Source organism: Scomber japonicus, chromosome 15, assembly GCF_027409825.1.
Source record: "Scomber japonicus isolate fScoJap1 chromosome 15, fScoJap1.pri, whole genome shotgun sequence".
Classification (NCBI taxonomy): Eukaryota; Metazoa; Chordata; class Actinopteri; order Scombriformes; family Scombridae; genus Scomber; species Scomber japonicus.
Window position 1 is genome coordinate 27617130 of NC_070592.1, and position 21548 is coordinate 27638677.

Below are 21548 nucleotides of genomic sequence, written 5' to 3' on the forward strand. Positions count from 1 at the left end.
TGCACTTATAAGGGCAACTTGTGCCTAAAGCAGTGTGCTCTAATAGTACTAATTATGTCACCCAGCATGTTTATCCAGGCCAGATGTCAGATGTCAGGCAGTGGATTGAACCATTGAACAACAGGTTTTTTGCAAGCTGTTCCATGTTAGAGAAGTAGTAACTTGAAATAGAATGGTTCATGTCCACAAGTTTCTCAATACAAGGATTCCACTGGAACATAAAGACCTGGATACTACTGTATAATTCTGTGTTTCTGTTACGTGTTGTAATTGCATTTTTTTTTTTACAGTGTGGAGTTGAATATTTTGGTGGTTCAGTTAGCCAGCAAGTTGCCCTGTATAGATTTGTAACTCCATATTTTGTTTTGTACATACTAGTTCTGTGTTCCATTTACCTATGAAGTTGGGAGGCGGTGCTGGGAATGACGTCACACCTGAGTTTGTGTCGTTCCAGTTTACAAGTCAGAAAACCAGTTCTAGCAAGGTTAGCCATTGATGGCAATACCAGTTGATTAAAAACACATTTCGCTGTATTTTGGTCATACAAGCAGTGTAGCAAGATAGAAGTTGAACAGTGTTGTGTGTACGATTGATTTAATGAGACACAAATAAGACAAAACTACTAATAAACATGATGTTACTATTACGTTCACACTGTTAATACACAGGGCTACCATGTTGGTTTTTTAGGTGTGGGCTGGTGGGGTATGTCCTACTTTCCCAGTCAGAGATCCAACTTCAGGGGGCGTTCCAGTTGAAATTTCCGACTAGGAACTTTGAAATTTCGACTTCCGAATACAACTGGAACGCACCATAAGTTTCCAACACACGTTTTTTTCCTCTCATTATTGATGGCCCCTTTCTGCTTGAAGGCCAATGGGCACTTGCCCAGACTGCCCATATGGTAGATCCGACCATACTATGCAGTTAACCAAAATTCTGCTATAGACGGCTAATCCCTGTTTACTTTCATTTAGACTCAGATATAAACTTTTGAAGCAGATATGTAAACTTTGTGTACTACTGACAGTAGAATAAACCTATGTAAAGGTCCAGTCACGTAATGGAATCTAAAAAAAATACCATGATACAAATCTTTGGTCGTACCACCCAACATTAGTAAACATTAAAGGTTTTATGAGCTGACTGTAGGTTGAATCATTATGTTAAATTCAGATACCAAAGTTGCAGATGTGCCAATAGTGAAGTTGCAAACCAGAAGTGATACTGTACATTTGAGGCATGTGGTTTGTATCTCAACCCCCCCCCCCTAAATCTTTGATGCTGTTTGCAGCAAAGCTACAGAGGATCAGGGTTTGGCACTTCTCCTCAAATAGAGCTCACAGCCACATAGTTTAACTCCAGCTTCCTTTTTGAAGAGTGAAAGGTGATACCGATGGCGTGAAGAAGCTCCCAAACAACACCCCAGCTGTAACAGAGATCAGCCGCATGTCGAGGATCTTCCCCTTCACCTGCGTTCCTTGTGATCCAGCTACTTTGCTCTAAATCTCTTCTAATCCCTGGCAACACACTGAGGGGCTCTGTGTGCCCTCACCCCCACTGCTGCTTCCAATTTGTTTACCTGCCTATTACACCTCCTCCTCCTTATTCAAACTTTAAACCAGATTTATGCCGCTGTGTGCGTTTTGCTTGGCTCCCACACCGAAATGCTTTGAGGATTCCCCCCGAGGTTTCCCACTACCGAGCTTGAAATTAATACAGCATGTACGTGTGTTTGCTTGTTGTTTATCCTCACAAGGACTGAAAGATAAATAAGGAGAACAGAGAGCTCTTCTTTTTTCCTCTCTCCAGGAACCACAAACTAATTACATTTTCAAAATAATTGCGGCCGCTTTTTTCTCCCCCCAACTCACGCCAGAGAAATGTGATGAAACCTGGCGGAATGCTGTGTCTAATGAAATCCAGTCCAATAGAAAAGAAAAGGATGATGGCTAGAGCTGACAGAGGTGATAGGCCAGGGCCAGCCGTCTCTGTTTTTCCTGGTGAATAAGGCCCGGCCAAGGCTGCAGAGCATACAAGGACAGGCAGCTTGGTGATTAGCCAGCATATTGCCATGTGCCAAGACAACGCCTCGCTTTTTATATCAGACACTTGGTCCGGCTTCAGAGGAATTTAAGGGATTAAAATAACAAGATAATCTGATGAAATAGATGTCATATAAAGGGAAGTGTCCCTCTCATCTTCAACAAAGGCTCTGTTGGACTGCCAGTCATTTTATTTAGATCAGCAGAGACTTATTGGCCTACACATCATGTTCTACAGACTTAAGAAAACATTGTTGTTCGGTACGATTCCCTGGAAAAATTGAACGTGTTTGACTTTTGCAGTGTTGGTCCAACAAACCAAGCACTTTGAAATGTTATCTAGAACTAAAGGAAACATTTTCACTATTTTCCCACATTTTATAGATGGCAATTAATTAAATAACAAAGATAATCAGCAGGGTTGTGTTGTAGGCCTAAAGTGATTTACTGTGTCAGGTATAGAATTGACATTATCAACCAAAAACAGATGTTTCACTCATTAGTTTTATTTTACTCATGAACAGTTTCACATCTGAGCATGAAAGTTCTTTCTCCATCATAGAAATAATAGTTTGATATGAATAATCTTCACTCAAGGTCTACGTACAAGCTTGGTCCAGAGGTTTTAGTCTCATCTCATGGCCTTCACCAGCAGATGAAGTTTCTCATTAGATTTGCCTTCACTGTATCACTCTATGTATTGATACAGATATAATAAATGTTATCAATAAACAGTTTGCTTTCATACTGTTATTAGCTGAATAAAAACTTATTTAATTGGCCTATAATTGAATATTGTTACAGTTCATGAAGTATTTATATAACAAGCACATATTCATTTGTTGGAAAGGTGAAAAAGTAAGCGCTAAACATTATATAATGAAACTTCATATTTTTTTACTGATAAAAACACGTTTTACAGGATTCTCCAAGATTTGGCTGTTATCTGTTTCAGTTCTAGCTAATTGCTGTGTACTCAGCACTGAAAAAGAATAGAGATATCAGTGTTTCCATGTGTGTCATTAATAAATAACGAGCATTGTGAACAGTCAGATCAGATACTGTGATCAATCTCAAAGAGAATGCAACAGTGTTTGTGTCAGCTGTCTGTACAAATCCACTGTCAAAGTCAATTAAGGGTGAACTCTGACCTACTGACCATCAAGAAGCTCATATTTGAACTGGTCTGTCATAAGTGAAGACCTGTCAATCAATCCTGTATTTTGAGTCTTGATAGAGGACTACCTTTATACTTTTGGATCTCTTATGTTTAATTACCACTTATGGACTGACTTATAGAGGTTAGATCACCACCACTTCATCATGTGGTTTGTTTTCCCACAATCCATTCACATTATATCACCATCCAATAAGCTTGCACTCCTGTGATCCAGTCAAACACTGAACTGTAGTACTAACATCTCAAATTACCATTGTATTGTGGTAAGGTGTAGTATAGTGTTGTTGTTGTTCCTTTCCCATGAGCTCACTGTCTGTGGGCAGCCTGTCTGGTTAATATGCATGCCTGTAGCTTGACTCATCCTTTTTTATAGAGTAGAAGAAGAGAGACACTGCAGCTTTCATTACAAAACTGTCCAATCAGCAGTCCTGCAACATTCATCTTAGATATTATGCTATCTTTGATCATGATGTTTCAGGATGTTCTCATTCCATTTCAGCCTCATAGACATTTATAGCATCACAAGCATCTTTCTTTCACAGTGAGACATGGTTTTAAATTAAAACTTATATATATACTGTTTAAAATATTGCAGTTTTTCTTCTTAGTATCATCTCTTACTGCGAGGGTAATTCAAACAGCTCTGCAGTAGCTTTCATTTCTACATGAGTTTGCATATAAAATCAGACCTATTTCATTCTGAGTGCAATTTAGAATTTCTCTAAAAGTACATTTTGTCAGCTCCCACACACTGTACTGTCAGTACCTCTGGGCAGCCCGACCTCCCAGTAGCCAGCCCTGCAGGTCAGAGTTCAGTTTAAACACAGCCAGGCTACGTGACGGACGCCAGTAAGTGGTGGTTGGGGTCATGGGGGTTAAGGTCTGCTATAAATGCTTTGTAGAGGATCCTGTACTGTTGTTGTTGTTGTTGTGTGGGACACATTTAAGACTTAGGACCAGTTACTTGGGTCAACTTTTCCAATTAGGATCAAAAGCAGTGTCCCCAATTCGTAAAAAGCTGCTTTTTTGGGGGTCAGTGGTCAAGGTTTGAGTAAGTGTTAAGTCTCCAGGAAATTAATGTATGCAATATGTAATGTCCCCAGAAGATTCCATGATCTGTCAGGTGGGGGCAATAAGAGGTCAGTGCTATGTAAGCTGGATACATCCCTTTGCTCGTCCCCACAGCTCTACTTAAGTGTAAGGGTTAGGGTTAGGGGCTGCAACTACCAATTATTATCATTATTTATCAATTAATTAATGAAGGTGACATCATCCAATGTCTTCTCTTGTCTTAACAAACAGTCCACAACCTAAAGATATTCAGTTTACTGTCATAGAGAACTGAAGAAACCAGAAAATAGTTACATTTGAGAAGATGGAATCTGACGTTTTAATAATGATCAATCAGTCATTAAAATAGTTGCTTATTATTCTGTCAGTCTTCTTATTGTTGCTGCTCTTTTTGAACATCTGACTTCCTCTAATAGTAACTAAAGGCTTAAATGACTGCAACTCAAAGATGTGTAATGCACCTCTTTTTGGCTAAACCTGGTACAGCAGTAGTGAGTCTGCAGGTAAATGGCATCTTGCATTTAGTCTAGTTCTTGGAACGTCTTGGCCTCACCAGCCACTACTACACCCAAACAAAAGCTCTGAATAGAAACAGTTCCCTCTGCTGTAATGTCTCCTGGCATCAGTCAAGTACACTTTTTACCATCAATCTCCTGTGTTAAATCTTTGCTTTTTGATTCACGTTTCCTTGGTTGAGGAGGTTTCTTCTGTTGTGAGAACCTGGTTTCGCAGCGTAACCGACATGTGGTGTAGTGGAAGTGCAGCCCAGCCCCAGTCTGTGAGAGTACCACAGGCATTCTGTGGTGCTATATAAGTGTAAGGTATTGGCTCAGTTTAGCTGAGGTTAAGCTCTAGCTCTAGCTCTCTCCTCCTCAGAGAAACTAGCAGCTTTCTTCTAATGTTACATAACCTTTACAGCACTCGTTATTTTTTATCTTAAGTCATCAACTTGAGAAGAAAATTCATGTTCATGACTTGGACTGCAATCAAAGGCTATACAATGTGCATTTTCATAGTGTTGTAGTTTTGATGTTGATCTGCTGTGTGGACCCAGCTTGACCTCAGCAGTACTGACTGTTTTTCATCAGTCAGTCACAGTCTGAAAGCTCTGAGTCTCTGACATCAGAGTGGCAGACAAGGTCTGGTTCAGATGTGCTGATTAAATCAAAGTTCATCTGCTGATCACGAGTTCTTCCCCCCCCGACCCCACGCTGATCAAAGCTCAACCCTCCTGGCCTTTCTGATGTGTTCAGAAGCAGAACTGTTCAGCAGCTTCAGACTTTTTTTCTTTTTTTTTAATTCCAATGTGCAGGAAACTCGAGTTCACCTCCTGTCAAAGAGCTGCAATTAACATTAACCTTTTTATTAACCATTAACACAATCCAACCCTAACCTTAACCAGGTGTTTTAGTTGCCTAACCCTGACCATTTCATAGCTATTTGTCATAATTGTGATCTTTTTTTCTTTACCCACAACAAGCATGTCCAAACTATTCCATAAAGGATTATGTGTCTGCAGGTTTTTGTTCCAACCAATCAAGAGCACATGATTTGACCAATAAGCTGTCAGAAGACTGAGATCAGTTGATTAATTGAGTGAAGCCTGGCGTGATCCTGCTTGGTTGGAATGAAAACCTGCAGCCATAGACTTTTATGGAATAGTTTGGACATCCCTGATCTACAACCACAAAACAGTTGCCATATATCTAGAAATTGTAGAAAGCAAGAACTTTACTTTTGAAATGTTCAAAAAATACAGTTTTTCACAGGATTACACAGGGTACTGTGACCATACTGAAGACCATGAAAGGGTTCTGAACATCATTTCAAAAGGACCCTCATTTGATACATTTTCAAGTGTTAGACTTAGGGTTAGGGTTGTTGATCGAGAGCCTTGACTAACCAATGTTAAAGATTAACAATGTTAGAGGTTACATCAACTGATGTAGACAATGCGGTCATACAGTCATTTGACTCTGTTTGACTGTCAGTTACTTGTCTGTCAGATAATAATTGAAAGCATGCCTTGTTGTTTGTGCCTGATCACTGGGAGGAAATCAGCTTTACAATTAGATTTGAAAAGCAGTAAAATACTAACTGGTATCAGATATGAAGCATTAGACACTGGAATACAAAGAGTATTCAGTCAACGTGATGTGTTTCCTGACTTGTATGTTGGTAGATTTAAAAACTCTTACTTTCAACATGTGACTTTATTTGTTTTTTTGTACAGCATTTCTTTTTTGCACTCACACAGCACTGTGCGGGTTCAAGCGGAAATAGTCTGAAGGATTGAAAGAAATATAACCTATAATTAAAATGTTGCAGTCAAGTAAAGAGATAGTGTTGGCCCTCTAGCCTGCAATAATCTTGTAATGATTTCCATCAACATTCTTGGTCTTTGCAGGTGGAACAGTCGAAGGTTCTGGTAAAAGAAGGAGGAGTGCATCTTCTGCTCACCATCGTTGACACCCCTGGCTTTGGCGATGCCGTCGACAACAGTAACTGGTGAGCTCAGCCGTCTCTCACTGGTTTATATGAGTCATTACACGTTCCTGACATTAATGTGAATGATGTGTCGTCCCCAGCTGGCAGCCGGTCATCGACTACATTGACAGTAAGTTTGAGGACTACCTCAATGCAGAGTCACGGGTCAACAGACGGCTGATGCCAGACAGCAGAGTGCAGTGCTGTCTGTATTTCATCGCCCCGTCTGGACACGGGTAGGTTTTACAAACGTCATATTCATTATTGAATACCTGGAATGACACAAAAGTTCAAAGCTGTGTAGTATTTTAAGAAGGGAATTTTGCAAACTGATCTCTTGTATGTCGTATATATGTTCAGTCTTTTTCACACATTCATTGCATGCAACTGATTCACAATCATTGATTCCTGAGGCTAGGAAGAAACGCATTACATGTGCACTGTACAATTTCTTAATGGCTTAGACTATATAATTACCAGAATTCTTACTGTAGACCGGAATTGACCCTTTTAAGCCACTTACGCCCTATTAAGACCTACACAGTAACATGCGTTAAATCCAAAGCAGTGGGCTTTCTGTATGAGTCGGTCCACATTAGCCAAGCGTCAGGCATAATCTGAGCAGACAGCTGATTAAATCACACAAATATCCTGCTGTATATGTGTTGTCAACTTATTAACCGTATCAACGAATCAATAGATACAAACACTGTTGATTTCTACCTGTGGAGCCGACACGCAGACTCTTTTGGTTCAGTACACTTCTGATGTCAGCCTGAGGAAGGCAGTTTGGCTGGCTGGTGTTGTTCTCTCAGCACTTTAGGAGCTGAATCATTAGACAGCTGCTTCTGTGGACAGAGATGCTGAACGCAGGTCAAGTGGAAAGTAAAGAGGCTGCAGAGAGTGTGGATGACACATTGCTCTGGATTCTGCAATATTTCTCTTTTGGTTGTTGCCTTGGCAATGCACATCCAAGAATTTAAGGGGGATAGGCCTCTGAAAGAGCACAAAGGGAGGTGTGTATCTGTCTGGGACTTTAGTTCAGTGCTTTTAATAGCCATGCCTAGGAGGAAGCATGTAGAAGGAAAAGACAACAGGACTTAGGATGGATCCTTGAGGAACTCCGCATGAGATACCAGCTATGAAGGTTGAGAAATTGCTGAGGAAAAAATGTCAGTAAGGTCAGGAGCTTTCAGTATAAGGCTGTTCTTCAAGATGTTTTCCCCTCAGCTCATTATGGTGTAGACTCATATGAGAGCAGTACAGTCAGCTGTTGTGTTTCAGTGCTGCTCCCCCGCTGCATGACTCGCTGGCCATGAGTCAAGTAGACCAAACCCAGGCGGCTCTGCCTGTGGCTTCCTACCAGGCTAACAGGCAGGAATAACATTGGTGTAATCTGTCTTGAGCTAGCTGACCTGGAGACCCCATTCCTCCCATCTGTGTTTTGGCTCTGGACACTGCCAAGCATACATACACACACACAAACACACACACCCAGAGTTGGCCTGAGTTGCTCATACATTCAGCCAGGCTGTGCTGCCTACAACAAAAGGTGGTTTTGCAGTCCAGCACTATTGAGCCTCTTGAGCCATAGTGACCCAGTGTGTGTTTCTGACCGCAGTCCTGTTGCCTCTCTTGGCAAAAGAAAAGCACCATATGGATCCATTCAATTTCAGCATCTGCCCCGGAGTGTGTAAGTGTGCAAGGGTTACACTAAAACATCAGACCAGCATTGGCCTTATAAGAAGTGTGAAATTCATAGCTCACATTACAGGGAGTTATAAGGCTGATTGTATCTGATGATAACAAGATTCCTGGGACATTTTTAAGATTTGAATAAATCATTTATTATGATAAGGCACATTATTATTTAATCACATATTGGCATAAAGCTGGACTTGTGTGTCTGTGTGTCTGTGTGTGTCTGTGTCTGTGTGTGGAAATGCCAGGGTAACCACAGCAACCCCCATGGAAGAGATATCATTTCCATGGACTGCTTTGGCAGAGCTGCTCAGCTTATATACAGCTGTGTTCCCTGTATGTATACATGAGCCTGTGTCTGGAGACATTTACCTGACCAGCTATGAGCAGAAGTGGAGCTGTTTTCACTTAAGTCGATGGTTTTTCCATGATTTTGAAATGACAACATCCCAGATATAAACCACTCTTATACTTTATTCTAGAAGCATTTCCACTTAAAGATACACAGACATTTAGGTAAATAAAAAGAAGCTATTTGATCCTTTGATTTGTTTTATGTTACAGTTACATGGATGAGCTCAGGTTGTTTCTATGTGCAGTGCAGTCATTTTGGTAGTTTGAGTTTTTCTGGGAAATTGCATTAGAAAGCTTGAGAAACCTGTTGCTGCACTGCAGTTTAAACTCAGAATATATCTATGACCGTTGGCTGGAAATAATAAGATTTAGGAAGGCATTTTTGTTTCAGTACATGTGATAGTCCTCAAGTATGCTCAGACACATGCACACATTGCAGGATCCAATTTTATGAAGCCTAAAATCTCCACTATATTCATTCATCTTGTTGCCAAGAAGCAGCAGGTGTTCACTTTACATCACATCTCTTCACAGTGAAGAGCTTCCTACAGTAGTGGCTGTAGAAAAAGCAAACAGAGACAGTTTGGAAAGTTTAGAGACATTATCATTTGCATGAATGCAGTTTGTGAACAATTTAAGAATGAAAAGTTTCATCATCCCTGAATTATGTCATTTATTGTTGGGTGGACAGATATTCTTTTTTTTCTCTCTCTGTCTGGTATGATGAATGCATTATCAATATATAATGCACTATAATCCTGTTTCATGTTTGTACATAAGATTTACTGACAGTCTGTTAAGCAATCACTGTCATGGAAATAGTTCAAGATTGAAGACATTTTCTGTATTAAGGCCAAAGGGCCATATGTGGAATAACTGAATAGAGTAGCGCTTGAAACACTCCCAAACATTTGTCCACAGCTTTGCTCTCACAGATGGAGACAATAGCAGCTGATCATGCAGCAAGATGAAACAAACTACCACGAATGTGAAAATAGCCAGGAACAACCTATAACTCTCTCTGAAATGTGGTGAAATCAAGATTACACGGGTTAACACATGTTTTAACATGGTTTGGATTTACATCTTTCCATTGCCAATATCACAGATGTTATGTGTTTGATCGGTGACATCACACATCATTTTTAATTGTTTTGGTTAGAAGTAAAAATAATTTGTGATGCATTTTTTCATATTTTATTTTGGGGTTTTTTGCATAGTTTCCTTTTCTATTAAAATACATTTGCACAGAGCCTGACTGCTCATATCATTCTGATTTGGCTTAATGTATGTGGAAGAAGAAACATTGAAAACACTGAAAGAAAGCAAATTAACATACTTTTTCCAAACTGTTGAACTATTCCTTTAAATGAGTTTGTATCAATATCACCTACTAGCAGCTGTAAATTGAATATCTGTTTGCATCAGCCTTTAAAAACTGGTTTACACTTACTCTTTATGTGGATTATGAACTAGTTCTGCAACTACAGCACATACTTTATCTAAATAGAGCATTTTTTAGATGCTTTGGCAGCAAAACAGACAAACAACAGCAAAACACTATAATGCCATTTGAAAGAGGATTCCAATCAGCTCTGATCTCCTCTGCTGTCTGAACCATTTCACATGTGCAGTTTAAGGTCAGCCAAGCCACAAAACATGACTTCCATCCCCCGCAGGCTGTGTGACAGGAGCTCACCGCTTCACCCGTTCCGTCCCCACAGCTCTACTTAAACCAGATCCATCCGCCGTCACTAACGTTTCATCTGTCTCTCCTCCTCTGCTTCCCCTCTCCAGGCTGAAGCCTCTCGATATCGAATTCATGAAGAGGTTACACGAAAAAGTAAACATCATCCCCCTCATCGCCAAAGCCGACACAATGACGCCAGAGGAGTGTCAGCTGTTCAAGAAACAGGTGCGTGATCAACTCGTTGACGCGGTTACGAGGGTTGGGTCGGTTTCTGGTTTTGCCGGTCAGGTCCAGTGTAGGAGCGTAAACAGGTTTGATTTAAAGTCAATGGACTCACAATTATCATCAATTATCATCATGACACGTTCAAATTAAAAATAGCTTACATCTGCAACCTGTGTTGACAGCACTTAATCCAACTTGTAATACATCAGTATAAACAATATGACAATGTGATTAACCCTTTGTGCTCTCATCAAGCATCTACAATTGCAAAAGCACTCACTTGTTACTTTCAATCATATCTCTGTTACACTTACCACTTTAAAATCATTTAGTTTTATGTTCTCAGTTATCTGATATTGACTGTACAAACAAACTCTTTGAGTGTTTTGATGCATGAGGATGTTGACTCTCTCTCATTCTATTAGAAGCTTTGTTATTGGGTGTTGAATTGGGTGCAGAGAGCTGACCCAATGACCCTTACAAAATGACATATCGCCAATTAACAAACGTGATTGGAGAGATCTATGTTGAGTCACACAGTAGTGACCTTCAGAGGGTAAATAAAGTGTCAAGATAGTTTTCTGCAGTTTATTTAGCACTTTGGACCTAAATATGTAAAATATGTTTTTTTTTTTTATTTGTTTGGTGTGAAGACAAAACCACAAACCAACATTTGGTGTTACCAGTCTGATCTAGTATTTGACTTAGTAACAACCAGGTTTGAACATTTTTGGCCCAACCCTTGACATTCTTTTTTTTTGTGTGTGTGTGTGTATTTCATTTTCCAAGTGGAAGCTACAGCACAAAGCAACCAGACAGTACACTTAAAATAGGCATGAATGATAAAGTCAATGAAGTATCAATGTCAAAAACAATCCTTACAACCAGCCCATAGGTCCTCATCAATGTACAGCAACACTTCCCTCCACACAAAAAAGCATCTTATAAACATTCTTAATCTTCTATATTCTTATTAATATTGACTGTCACTTTTTCATAGGCCTGTTACTCTTATCAACTTATTGTACAATAACATAAATATCAACATCATCACGTCTATATATGCACTTATCGTACAAGAGCTAAGAAGCTATTCATGTCACATTGGCTAAACAAGTAGTGTCCTCCATTCCTCACTGTGTACATCCTGAGTGGAGACTGTAGAAGAATTAAAGGTAAATAACTCTGTCCCCAACCATAATGACAGTCTGTGTTTTTACATCCCACTCCTCTTATATTACTATACTATTATATTATCATTATATCAGTGGTATAAAATGATCTTCAAATGACAATAATATCGTTTATCGCGATTATTTCTGAGACAATATATTGTCCGACAAAAGTAGTTATGGAGACGGGGCTAGATGTTCAAATTGCAACAAATTTGACACTGTACTTCCTCCGGTTCCCAGCAATACACCTGCCAACTGTGAATTAGATCAGATGAACAGTTGTTGAGATATATGAAGGACACACAAACTAGACAGTCCTTGTTTTAAAGTTAGATACAAAGACGTGATCTACCTTCACAGTAGACATCCACAGCAAGCTATCTATTACTTTATTATCCATCATAAGCCTCCATAATCAAATGATAGCTTCCTCCTCCTATGTGTGTATTGACGAAACCTCCAGTGTAACTATTGAGCTATGTGTCCCACATAGAGCTCACTTCACTACATTACCTCTCGTATGTTTTTTTCCATCTCCTCCTCTCTGCTGTGTGTGTGTGTGTGTGTGTGTGTGTTTGTGTATAGATCATGAAAGAAATCCAGGAGCACAAAATAAAAATCTACGAGTTCCCAGACACGGATGATGAGGAGGAGATGAAGATAGTCAGGAAGATCAAGGTATGTTCTGCTGAAGTAACCAACGAGTAAATCTGTGTTTCTGTTATTGAAGTTTAATACACAGTGTTTGTGTGTATATTAGTACACACCCACAGCCTACAGTGTATTTTTAGGCGTTGTGTGTGAGCTATGCAACAGTTGTGTCCCCTCCCTCCTCTCTGCAGGATCGTTTACCCCTGGCTGTAGTGGGTAGTAACACCATTATCGAGGTCAATGGAAAGCGAGTGCGCGGGAGGCAGTACCCCTGGGGTGTGGCTGAAGGTGAGAGGTCAAAGGTCAAACTTATCCCAAGACTGGAAATTGATCAACTAAGTGGAATCTCTCTCTCTCTCACACACACACACACACACACACATACACATATTTCCACAGTTTTATTGGATTATTGAACATCATGTGTACATGGTTTGCAAAGCAGTAACACAAGCCATGCGCTCTGGTTTTGCTCTCATCCCATTGATCAGCTTATCCATAGCACACACTGTAATACATGAGGGATGGTACACAAGCATGACTTTGCATCAGAATTAGGAGCGTAAAGGCCAAATATATTAAATATAAGAAATAAGAACTATTTATTCTTTATGTTGAATTACTTTAAACTCACACTGATCAACAAATGAATGAGATAGAATGCAATCTTACATTACAAGCTTTAGTTATGCTTACATATACTGGACATTTACAATTATACAATTATAAAGACAAATGAATTTAAAACTCATACATTTTAAATACAAATAAATAATAAAGTGTGATATTTAGGTTATAGAAATGGCAATTACATTATATAATATATCAGAAAATAAAACTTAGTCAAATTATTTAATCTTAATTATAAAGAGGCTTTTTGTGTCCTTTAAATCAATTTAGCAGAAAAATATACATTATATTTAAAGAAGAAACTGAAACCTGTCACATGAAATTCATATTTATGTACAATTTCCATAATATAATTATGAAATTAATCACAAACCACATGTAGTTTTGTTTTATAGTTTTGTAATAAAACTAATCATTTAAATGTTTTCAAGATGACCAACAGTAAAAAGGAAAAAAGAAAAAGAGTTCTAAATCAAACAACTGGAAAGACTGCTAACAAAATGTAGTTTGGAACCCATCCAAGTGATAACACATTCAAATAACATTTTTCCATCATAGTAACATGATAAGAAAGTCAAGATGGACAATAACACATAACACAAAGTAAGTTAAAGGTACTCTGTTTTTGACCAGTAGATATTCTATGGAACAGCATAGTGATAAGTAGGCAGCTGTTTTGTGTCTATGTTGTGTTGCAGTAGCACATGTAGTCACATGTCTGCTGTGACACAATACACACACTGCTGCCAACTGCAGAGGGCAGTGATAGAAACGTGTGGTTCAGACAGCTCATAAAACACTGAGTAAAAGAAGTCAAACAGGTGGAAACATTTCATCGGTTGTTGGCAGAAATAATCTCACTACTGAGGTCCACTCCACAAGCTTGCGACTGCGTCACATGATCTTCAGCATATGGAGTTGTCATGGAAATAAATGAAGAATGGAAAAAATGAATGAACAAAAATAGTTTCAAGGATAATTTCACAATGTTTCAAATGTCTTAAACCAGCATGTGTCCATATGAACAGTGAAAGAGGTTTTCCTCTCTGTAATCATTCCTCCTGTTCATACTGACTATTAAAATATTTCCTTCAAATGTGCTTTCAATAGAAGTGATGGAGAACAAAATCCACAGTGTGTCCACACAGTTATTTAAAAGTGAAGCTTATATGAGGCCTCAGCAGTCTGAGCTTCACTGTTGAATCCTGCAGGTGGTTAACTTCATGTTAGTGAAAGATATCACTTCTTCAGATCTGTCTTCAAGCAGCAGTTGGGTGTCCATATGAACAGTAAAGAGGTGTTCCTAGTCAGAATGAACAGGAGAAATGGGACAAATTCCACAGTGTGCCCATACAGTCATTTAAAAGTAGATGATCAACTTCTATTCAGCTTCAGCAGTCTGAGTTAGTCATATCAAGTGATATCTGACACATTTACTTTTTAGCAATTCCCTCTTAGTGTTTCCTGTTGAGCTGTGGTGGAAGTATAGTAACACAAAGACTTTGGCACTAAAAACACTGTAATGTTGAAACAGAAAATGAAGATTTGACTCATTTGGACGCTGAAGCTTCATATTAGCTTCAGATGGCATGAGGAGGACTGTGGATTTAGTCCTCCATCACTTCCATTGTAAATGCATTATGAAGGGATCTTCTAATGGTCAATATGAACAGGAGGAATCATTACAGCTAGAAAAACAGGCTCCAGTGTTCATATGGGCTCCTTACTGTTGGTTTAAGACAGACTTGAAAAATTGTGAACTGTCCTTTAACCTGTTTTAGTTCTTAAAGTTCTCAACTGTGTAAGTCAGGCTGCTGATGAAGACTGTGTGATATAACTGAAAGCTTCAGAGCAGTTACTGAATGTCCCATGTGGTGAGATTGCTTTTAATTGCATTTAAGAGACTGATGAATCTGACTTGCTCGTACATGCAAACCTCGGTTTATATAAAGTGTTGAGTAACACTGAATTTAAACAGATTACAAGAAGATCACAGGATTAACATAATACTCCCCCTCGAGGTAACTTTTATACTTGTATGCTGAGTCAGTTTCATTCCTAAAATGAATAAAATACCAGCCTATATAAACTTCATTCTTATTTTCTATGAACTGGCCTCCACACAGTCGGCTCGTGTTTGTTCTGCTGGGAAAGAATAATTTTTTTCAGCACAGGATATGAGAGTCCTATTTGACATGACACAGGAAGTTTCAGTCACGCTGTGGCGAGACATATGAAACATGACAACATATTCAGCTTGAAGTGATGAGGACACAGGCACGTCTGAATGTGACTAAGCTCAGAGGTATTTACTGTACTGTAACAAATGAATTGAAGGCAATGATGGGAACGTTGCAGATGACATCAAATCTCATGTTCAGACTCTTTCTGTAGTCTCAGTGTAAGAACTGCCCAGTGGATCACTTGTAGGAGTGCTACTATGAAACTGGTTTGCTGTTCATGGCAAGTGAGTTTTAGAATACCAAAAATGTTTCTGGCTCCATGTCAGCATAAATATGGAGAGAGGGCGGGAGAGAGAAAGAGGGCAAGGTCCCTGAGAAGCTATGTGAGTCACTCCACCACAGCAGTCCAGAGAAACCTCAGGGGACTGTGGTGAGTTAACTGTAGGAGGGACAGAAAAGCAGCACACGATGCCCCCTGCTGGTGGAGGGTGGTACTACATGCTGCTTTAGGTGGCATTATGTCATCTGCAGGGCCTGAAAAAGACCTGAGACATTCTAGTTACAAGGCTTAAAGTATGGAACCCTGAGAGTCACAAAGGCTGAAGGTGAAAATATAACTGAATGCATATATAAAATACATGATAGATTCTATATGAAAACTAAGCCCAGGTTGTAATAACTTATAGTTCTTTCATCATTGGTAAATATTAGTTGCTGTACAGTACGTTCAGTTTTCTACTCTCGTCTCTACAGGTCTCAGTTATGTTCTCACTGCGTCTAAACTCTGCTCTGTTTGCTTTTTCTCACAGTGGAGAATGGAGAGCACTGTGATTTTACAATCCTCCGGAACATGCTCATCAGGTGAGCTAAAACACATATCATCTGCAACACAGGACTGCTTCTGCTGGGCTGACTATCAATGCCTAATACCTCTTTCAACCCATGAAAAATCAATACCTGGTAGCTGCAATATTTTCCCTCAAATCTGTAATAATAGAAGGGGTCGTAATCATATTACTAATAAAAGTGCTGCACATAATTAATCACATTTAAAATAAAACATCTCAAGTAAAACAGCATATTGTGCAGATCTTATGACAAACACAACACAATTAAAGCCTGATTGATTTCTATAATCAGGGGTGAGATAATGTGCTTATTTATGTCCCCTCTTGTTGTTTTAAAGGACCCATATGCAGGACCTGAAAGATGTCACAAACAACGTTCATTATGAGAACTACCGCAGCAGGAAACTGGCTGCGGTCACCTACAACGGTGTGGACAACAACAAGACCAAAGGACAGCTAACCAAGTGAGTTTATGAGTACAGTACTGTGTTCATATTTCTGTAATTGCCCCGTTAAAAATGTGTACGAGAGGTCATCTTCCATCCCACTGGAACGTGCCACTGATTTGACTGCTGGTTCTGGTCTCTGAGCGGTTCATGCACTGTGTCACCGTGGAGGTAATTACAGTTCAGAGGTCAACGCCTGCACCAGCTGATAAAGTTGCCAAGCTGTCACTAAATCAGCCCAAACCTTTAAACCCACTCCTGGCCCAAACAAGCCAGCACTAATCCTCCCACCCTCCACACTAACTAACTGGCCACCAGTATCAGTTGTGTCTAATCTGACAGCACTAACTGAGGCACCATCTGACTTCTAATCCACAAGCTGCAGCCATCAGTAATCACCAGCACACTCTCACAAGCTAATGCATGGGTTATGGCAGTAAGCTAAGTGTCTGTGCATTTGTTTGTTTTTAGACCTGAGACGACTGAAGGCATGTAAGTGTCATTTCACTTCTTCATAACATCACAGATGCTTCTATCCTCCTCGCTCCAACCTTGTTCATTTCCCCTATCTCATAGAATTTTCTTTCTGCTTCTGCCTTAGATATTTGCAATGTGTCTGTCATTCCATAAAGCACATTGGCAATCAGCAAGCTGGCTACTTTCTTTGCAGTTTCATTATACAGTTCTTATGAAGTACATTTGATGTCTTCATTGAAGTCTGTTGAGAAACTTAAATGGCTAATTAAAGGCTAAAACACACCACTGCAGCCGAATGTCAAACAACTGCTAGCTGCTGCCACCAGGCCACTGTTGCCACCCCTGAAAAGTGCATTCCAGAGAAAAGGCTGTTCTGTACTTGAATACAACATTGACCCAACTACAGAAGTTATTTACTACTTTGTTGTCCCATGCTGCACTTATAGCACTGGAGTTACATCCAGGTAACTACTATATTGACACACTACAGCACAACACTTCCTGTTGGTGCTAGGGGCAGCACTTGCGGTGTGTTTTCAGCTTAATTTACCAGCTAGGCTTGAAAAGGAGAGCTCTCTTTTGGTATACGTATAAATCCATCCAATTCCTTCCTGCAGCTGTGTGTAGGCACAGTGCTTTAAGTTAAATGCTAAAATTAGCATTGGCAATATGTCATGTAATGCTGCCTTTTTGCCAAGACATTTGGAAGAAGAAAGTTCTATTTTAAGTGTAACCCCACAGTAGATATCTGGTCACAAATATAGGAAAAAAGTGTTGCATATTCTGGTGAAGCTCTCAATCTTGTAGAAGGCCTGAGAGCCAACACACATACATATAGAGTTAGAGTGTGTGACACTTTCTTACTGTTCTCAAGTGTACTTTCAGTAATCAGTAACTCACTACAACATTGGGTGTGCAGTACTTTCCTATCACGGTCTACTCTACACAATTCTTGTATAACCAATTTTAAGGCTCTATATCAAACATCTTTTATATCATTGACTATGTTAAACTTATCTAGCTATGTTAAAAAAAAATCTAAACATAACGGTCAATATTTAATTATCAACAGTCTAACACTCTGGTTGTAGCCTCAAAGATTCAGCATCTATTTAGCTGTAGTTAGCATGTTAACTTGCTCACAATAACAGCACTAACAAACTAAAGTTCATCAGGTATAATGTTGACCATCTAACTATCTTATTTTAGTTCATTAGCATGGTCTAATCAGACTGAATTCTGCTCATTAAGAAGTCACTATACACAGCTTGTCAGCTGGTTTCACCTGTTGCCAGAAATATATAACCTGATAACAAAAAGCTCATTTTAGCTGAAGTTTTATTGATCTGGTGAGACTGCACTGCTAGCCAAGGCTAGCCATCTTGGAATAATGCCCTCAAGTCAGAATAACCGGAGCTAAATGCTGATGTAACTGTGCCAGCTTTCTCACTATAAAAATGATGACATGTTCATTTTTAGCAGATATAATGTGTACCATCTTAGTTTAGTTTGTTAGCATGACAATATTTTAAAGTTAGAATAAAACATAAAGTACAACTGAGACACCAAATTATTGGACAAATGTATATTGTCCAATAATAATATATTTATATTGTTTTCAGTTATAGGTGTCTAAAAACTTGCTGCCATTAGTGCTCATCTCTACAGTTTATTTGAATAAATATAGCTCTCTAACTCGTAAACATGTAATTTAGCATTAGAAACAGGGTAAACATGCCTCCGCTAGCTACTCTTGACACTGCTTCCTCTGGACATGTTGCTAATGTAGACATTATTGCAGAACAAGGCATGGTTAGTTTCAGACTAAAATAATAAAAAGCCCCTGTCATCTTTTAGCTACACCCCTCCCTGGAAGCTGTCTATTGTAGAGGACTTCCAGGGAAGGAAAGCAAGCCTGGTCTATCCTCTTCCCCTGATCCTTCCTCTCCTCATCACTCGGCACTCAGCCACACAAATCTAATGGGGAGGGGGGCACATCTGTGTTTAACACTTAAATGTCCACCTGGGATGTCACAGATGTGTCACCATCCACATGTTTGCCACTGTGTGCTGTCTGTATGAACATGGTTTATCTCTTCAGGAGTCCTCTTGCCCAGATGGAAGAGGAGCGGCGGGACCATGTGTCTAAGATGAAAAAGATGGAACAAGAAATGGAACAAGTGTTTGAGATGAAGGTTAAAGAGAAGCTCCAGAAGCTTAAAGACTCTGAGGCTGAGGTAAATTCATGCAATTAATAGTGGGGGGGTTTGTTGTTTTTTTTGTATTGTGTTTTTCTTCTTTTCTAAACTCATGGCAAACCTCTGACTGCACTTCTGCATCCCTGCAGCTCCAGAGGCGTCACGAGCAAATGAAAAAGAACCTGGAGGCCCAGCACAGAGAACTGGAAGACAAGCGTCGCCAACACGAGGAGGAGAAGGCCAACTGGGAGGCCCAGCAGAGGATTCTGGAACAGCAGAAACTAGACGCCTCCAGGTAAACTCACCTTCACACGTTTTAAGAAATGACGAAGCCTTTATGTAAACTATATAATTGTCTTGTATGTTTGTTGACAACAACAAAATATAGATCACTGCCAGCCTATCAAGTGTTAGATGTTATTTTCCAGTTTGGACTCCCCACTCTTAAAATATGAATACATTCCACTAGACTGGTAGTTGTCTAGTAGTGTGTTTGACTGTTCTGGCTTCAGCAGTCGTGCGTTCCTACTGTGCAAACCAATTAAATGCCAAATAACCAGAATGCAAATCTGCTAAAAGCCCATATTAATTTAGAAAATAGGTTTTTGTAGGATTATTTTAAGCAGCCACTTCATGCCTTGCAGCATTTCATTCAATTTTGCAAGCACTAAAACAGAGCAGACTTGCTAAGAAATGATGCAAGGAATTGCAGTATTGCACCTGGAGCATATTCAAACTTAGTTTTTTGGAAGGCAACAGACTTTTGGATGCCTGACTGCTTCTGTGTTCTTGTTTCTTGTATTTTACAGGACCTTGGAAAAGAACAAAAAGAAGAAGATATTTTAATATCTCCGGAGGACCTTCCCAATGTTACAGTGTGTTAATATTTGCCAACCTGCCAGCCTTGATTGTCAAAACATCTGTCAATCAACTACATCCGCTGTTTGACCATATTACTGTGTAATAATCAAAAGAAAGCCAGGGGGCAGTATTGTGTAGACTCTGAATTTGACCAATCCATCTGGATAATACTCCACACTTCTACTTGTTCCTCTTTGAAGAACTGTTTTTATTTCTGTTGATTCCTTACAAGGACACAAAATGATGTACACAGACAAAACACCACTGGTATAATGTAATGTTAGATACAAAGTTCAGAGTCCACTCAGTCATCCTCTTTTCTTCTTCTTGTTTGGGAATGTTGGATGGTGCACTGGCAGTGCTCCATCCTTTTAATGCCAAAAAAACAAAGAGGTCAGCCTTTCACTTCCTGCATGTTAGCAGACTGGGTAAGGCTGAAGCTCACCTCAGGCACTGTTTTTATATAAATATATATCTTTCAGTTCTCTTTTGTAGGTCTCACATTGTATTTCCTCCCAAGGTATTCTACTCCTCCATCTCCTGTAATGTAAATTGTATAACCATGAACTGCAGTGTTTAATTTCAGTCATGTGTGACATTTTCTTACTTTGTGTTCATTTTCTTTTCTTTTTTTTTCTTTTGTATTGGCCCTGGTAGAGAAATTGTGTTGATTATGTTTTTGATTATCATAGCCCGTGATTTCCAACCCTGCTCTTGGAAACCCTCCATATATTCCTGACTTCACTCACCCTGAGTGCAACACTGTAAAGAAACTGCTTAACTGCTTTTTACATAATGAATCTACACACCTTTAGTTGAACTTCTTATCCAGATTCTATATGCAACCAACCTGGAAACCAGACCAATGTGCAAGCTCATGTTTTATTTGCTCTTGCAGATGTGCGTGGCGCTCCACCGTTGGCCAATCACAACCATTTATCTAATATGGGGTGGGATTGATATGATAACTGTACAGAGGGCTATGTCACATGTTTCGTTGCTCTAATTGGTTGTGGGTCTATCCAATGGCGTCCAGACGCATTTTGGTCTGAACTGAGACGTTCTAGACAAATTTGCATTAACAACAGAACAGAAAGAAATCTTTCCAGGGGCAGGATTTGGAAAGCCTGTGTGACATGTGGGTTGATAGCAAAGCTGGTGTTGAGATTCTTCAGTGAAAAGGCGTTTAGACAGCTCTGTAACTGTACCAAGCTGGCTTTCTTTACATCACATTTAGCACTGTTTGTGTACTGCATCTGTATTTTATAATGTTTTGTTTTTACTGTAAAAAGTCACGTAATAAAATTGTGATGGGGGAAAAACAGA

The 21548-nt window shown here is 39.4% G+C and overlaps 1 protein-coding gene across 2 annotated transcripts in view; it reads left to right on the forward strand.

Moving 5' to 3' along the window:
* Window positions 1–21548, forward strand: part of LOC128373752 (septin-7) — a 41275-nt gene extending 19727 nt beyond the window's left edge. Inside the window, exons 4-14 of one of the 2 annotated variants that reach the window (XM_053333928.1) lie at window positions 6704–6804; window positions 6885–7019; window positions 10636–10753; window positions 12514–12606; window positions 12771–12867; window positions 16202–16253; window positions 16579–16704; window positions 17158–17178; window positions 19265–19400; window positions 19511–19656; window positions 20171–21548. In XM_053333928.1, coding sequence (XP_053189903.1) covers window positions 6704–6804; window positions 6885–7019; window positions 10636–10753; window positions 12514–12606; window positions 12771–12867; window positions 16202–16253; window positions 16579–16704; window positions 17158–17178; window positions 19265–19400; window positions 19511–19656; window positions 20171–20207 — 1062 coding nt within the window. In that variant the 3' untranslated portion in view covers window positions 20208–21548. The remainder of the gene's footprint in view (window positions 1–6703; window positions 6805–6884; window positions 7020–10635; window positions 10754–12513; window positions 12607–12770; window positions 12868–16201; window positions 16254–16578; window positions 16705–17157; window positions 17179–19264; window positions 19401–19510; window positions 19657–20170) is intronic. The other variant, XM_053333930.1, reaches the window with a different exon arrangement.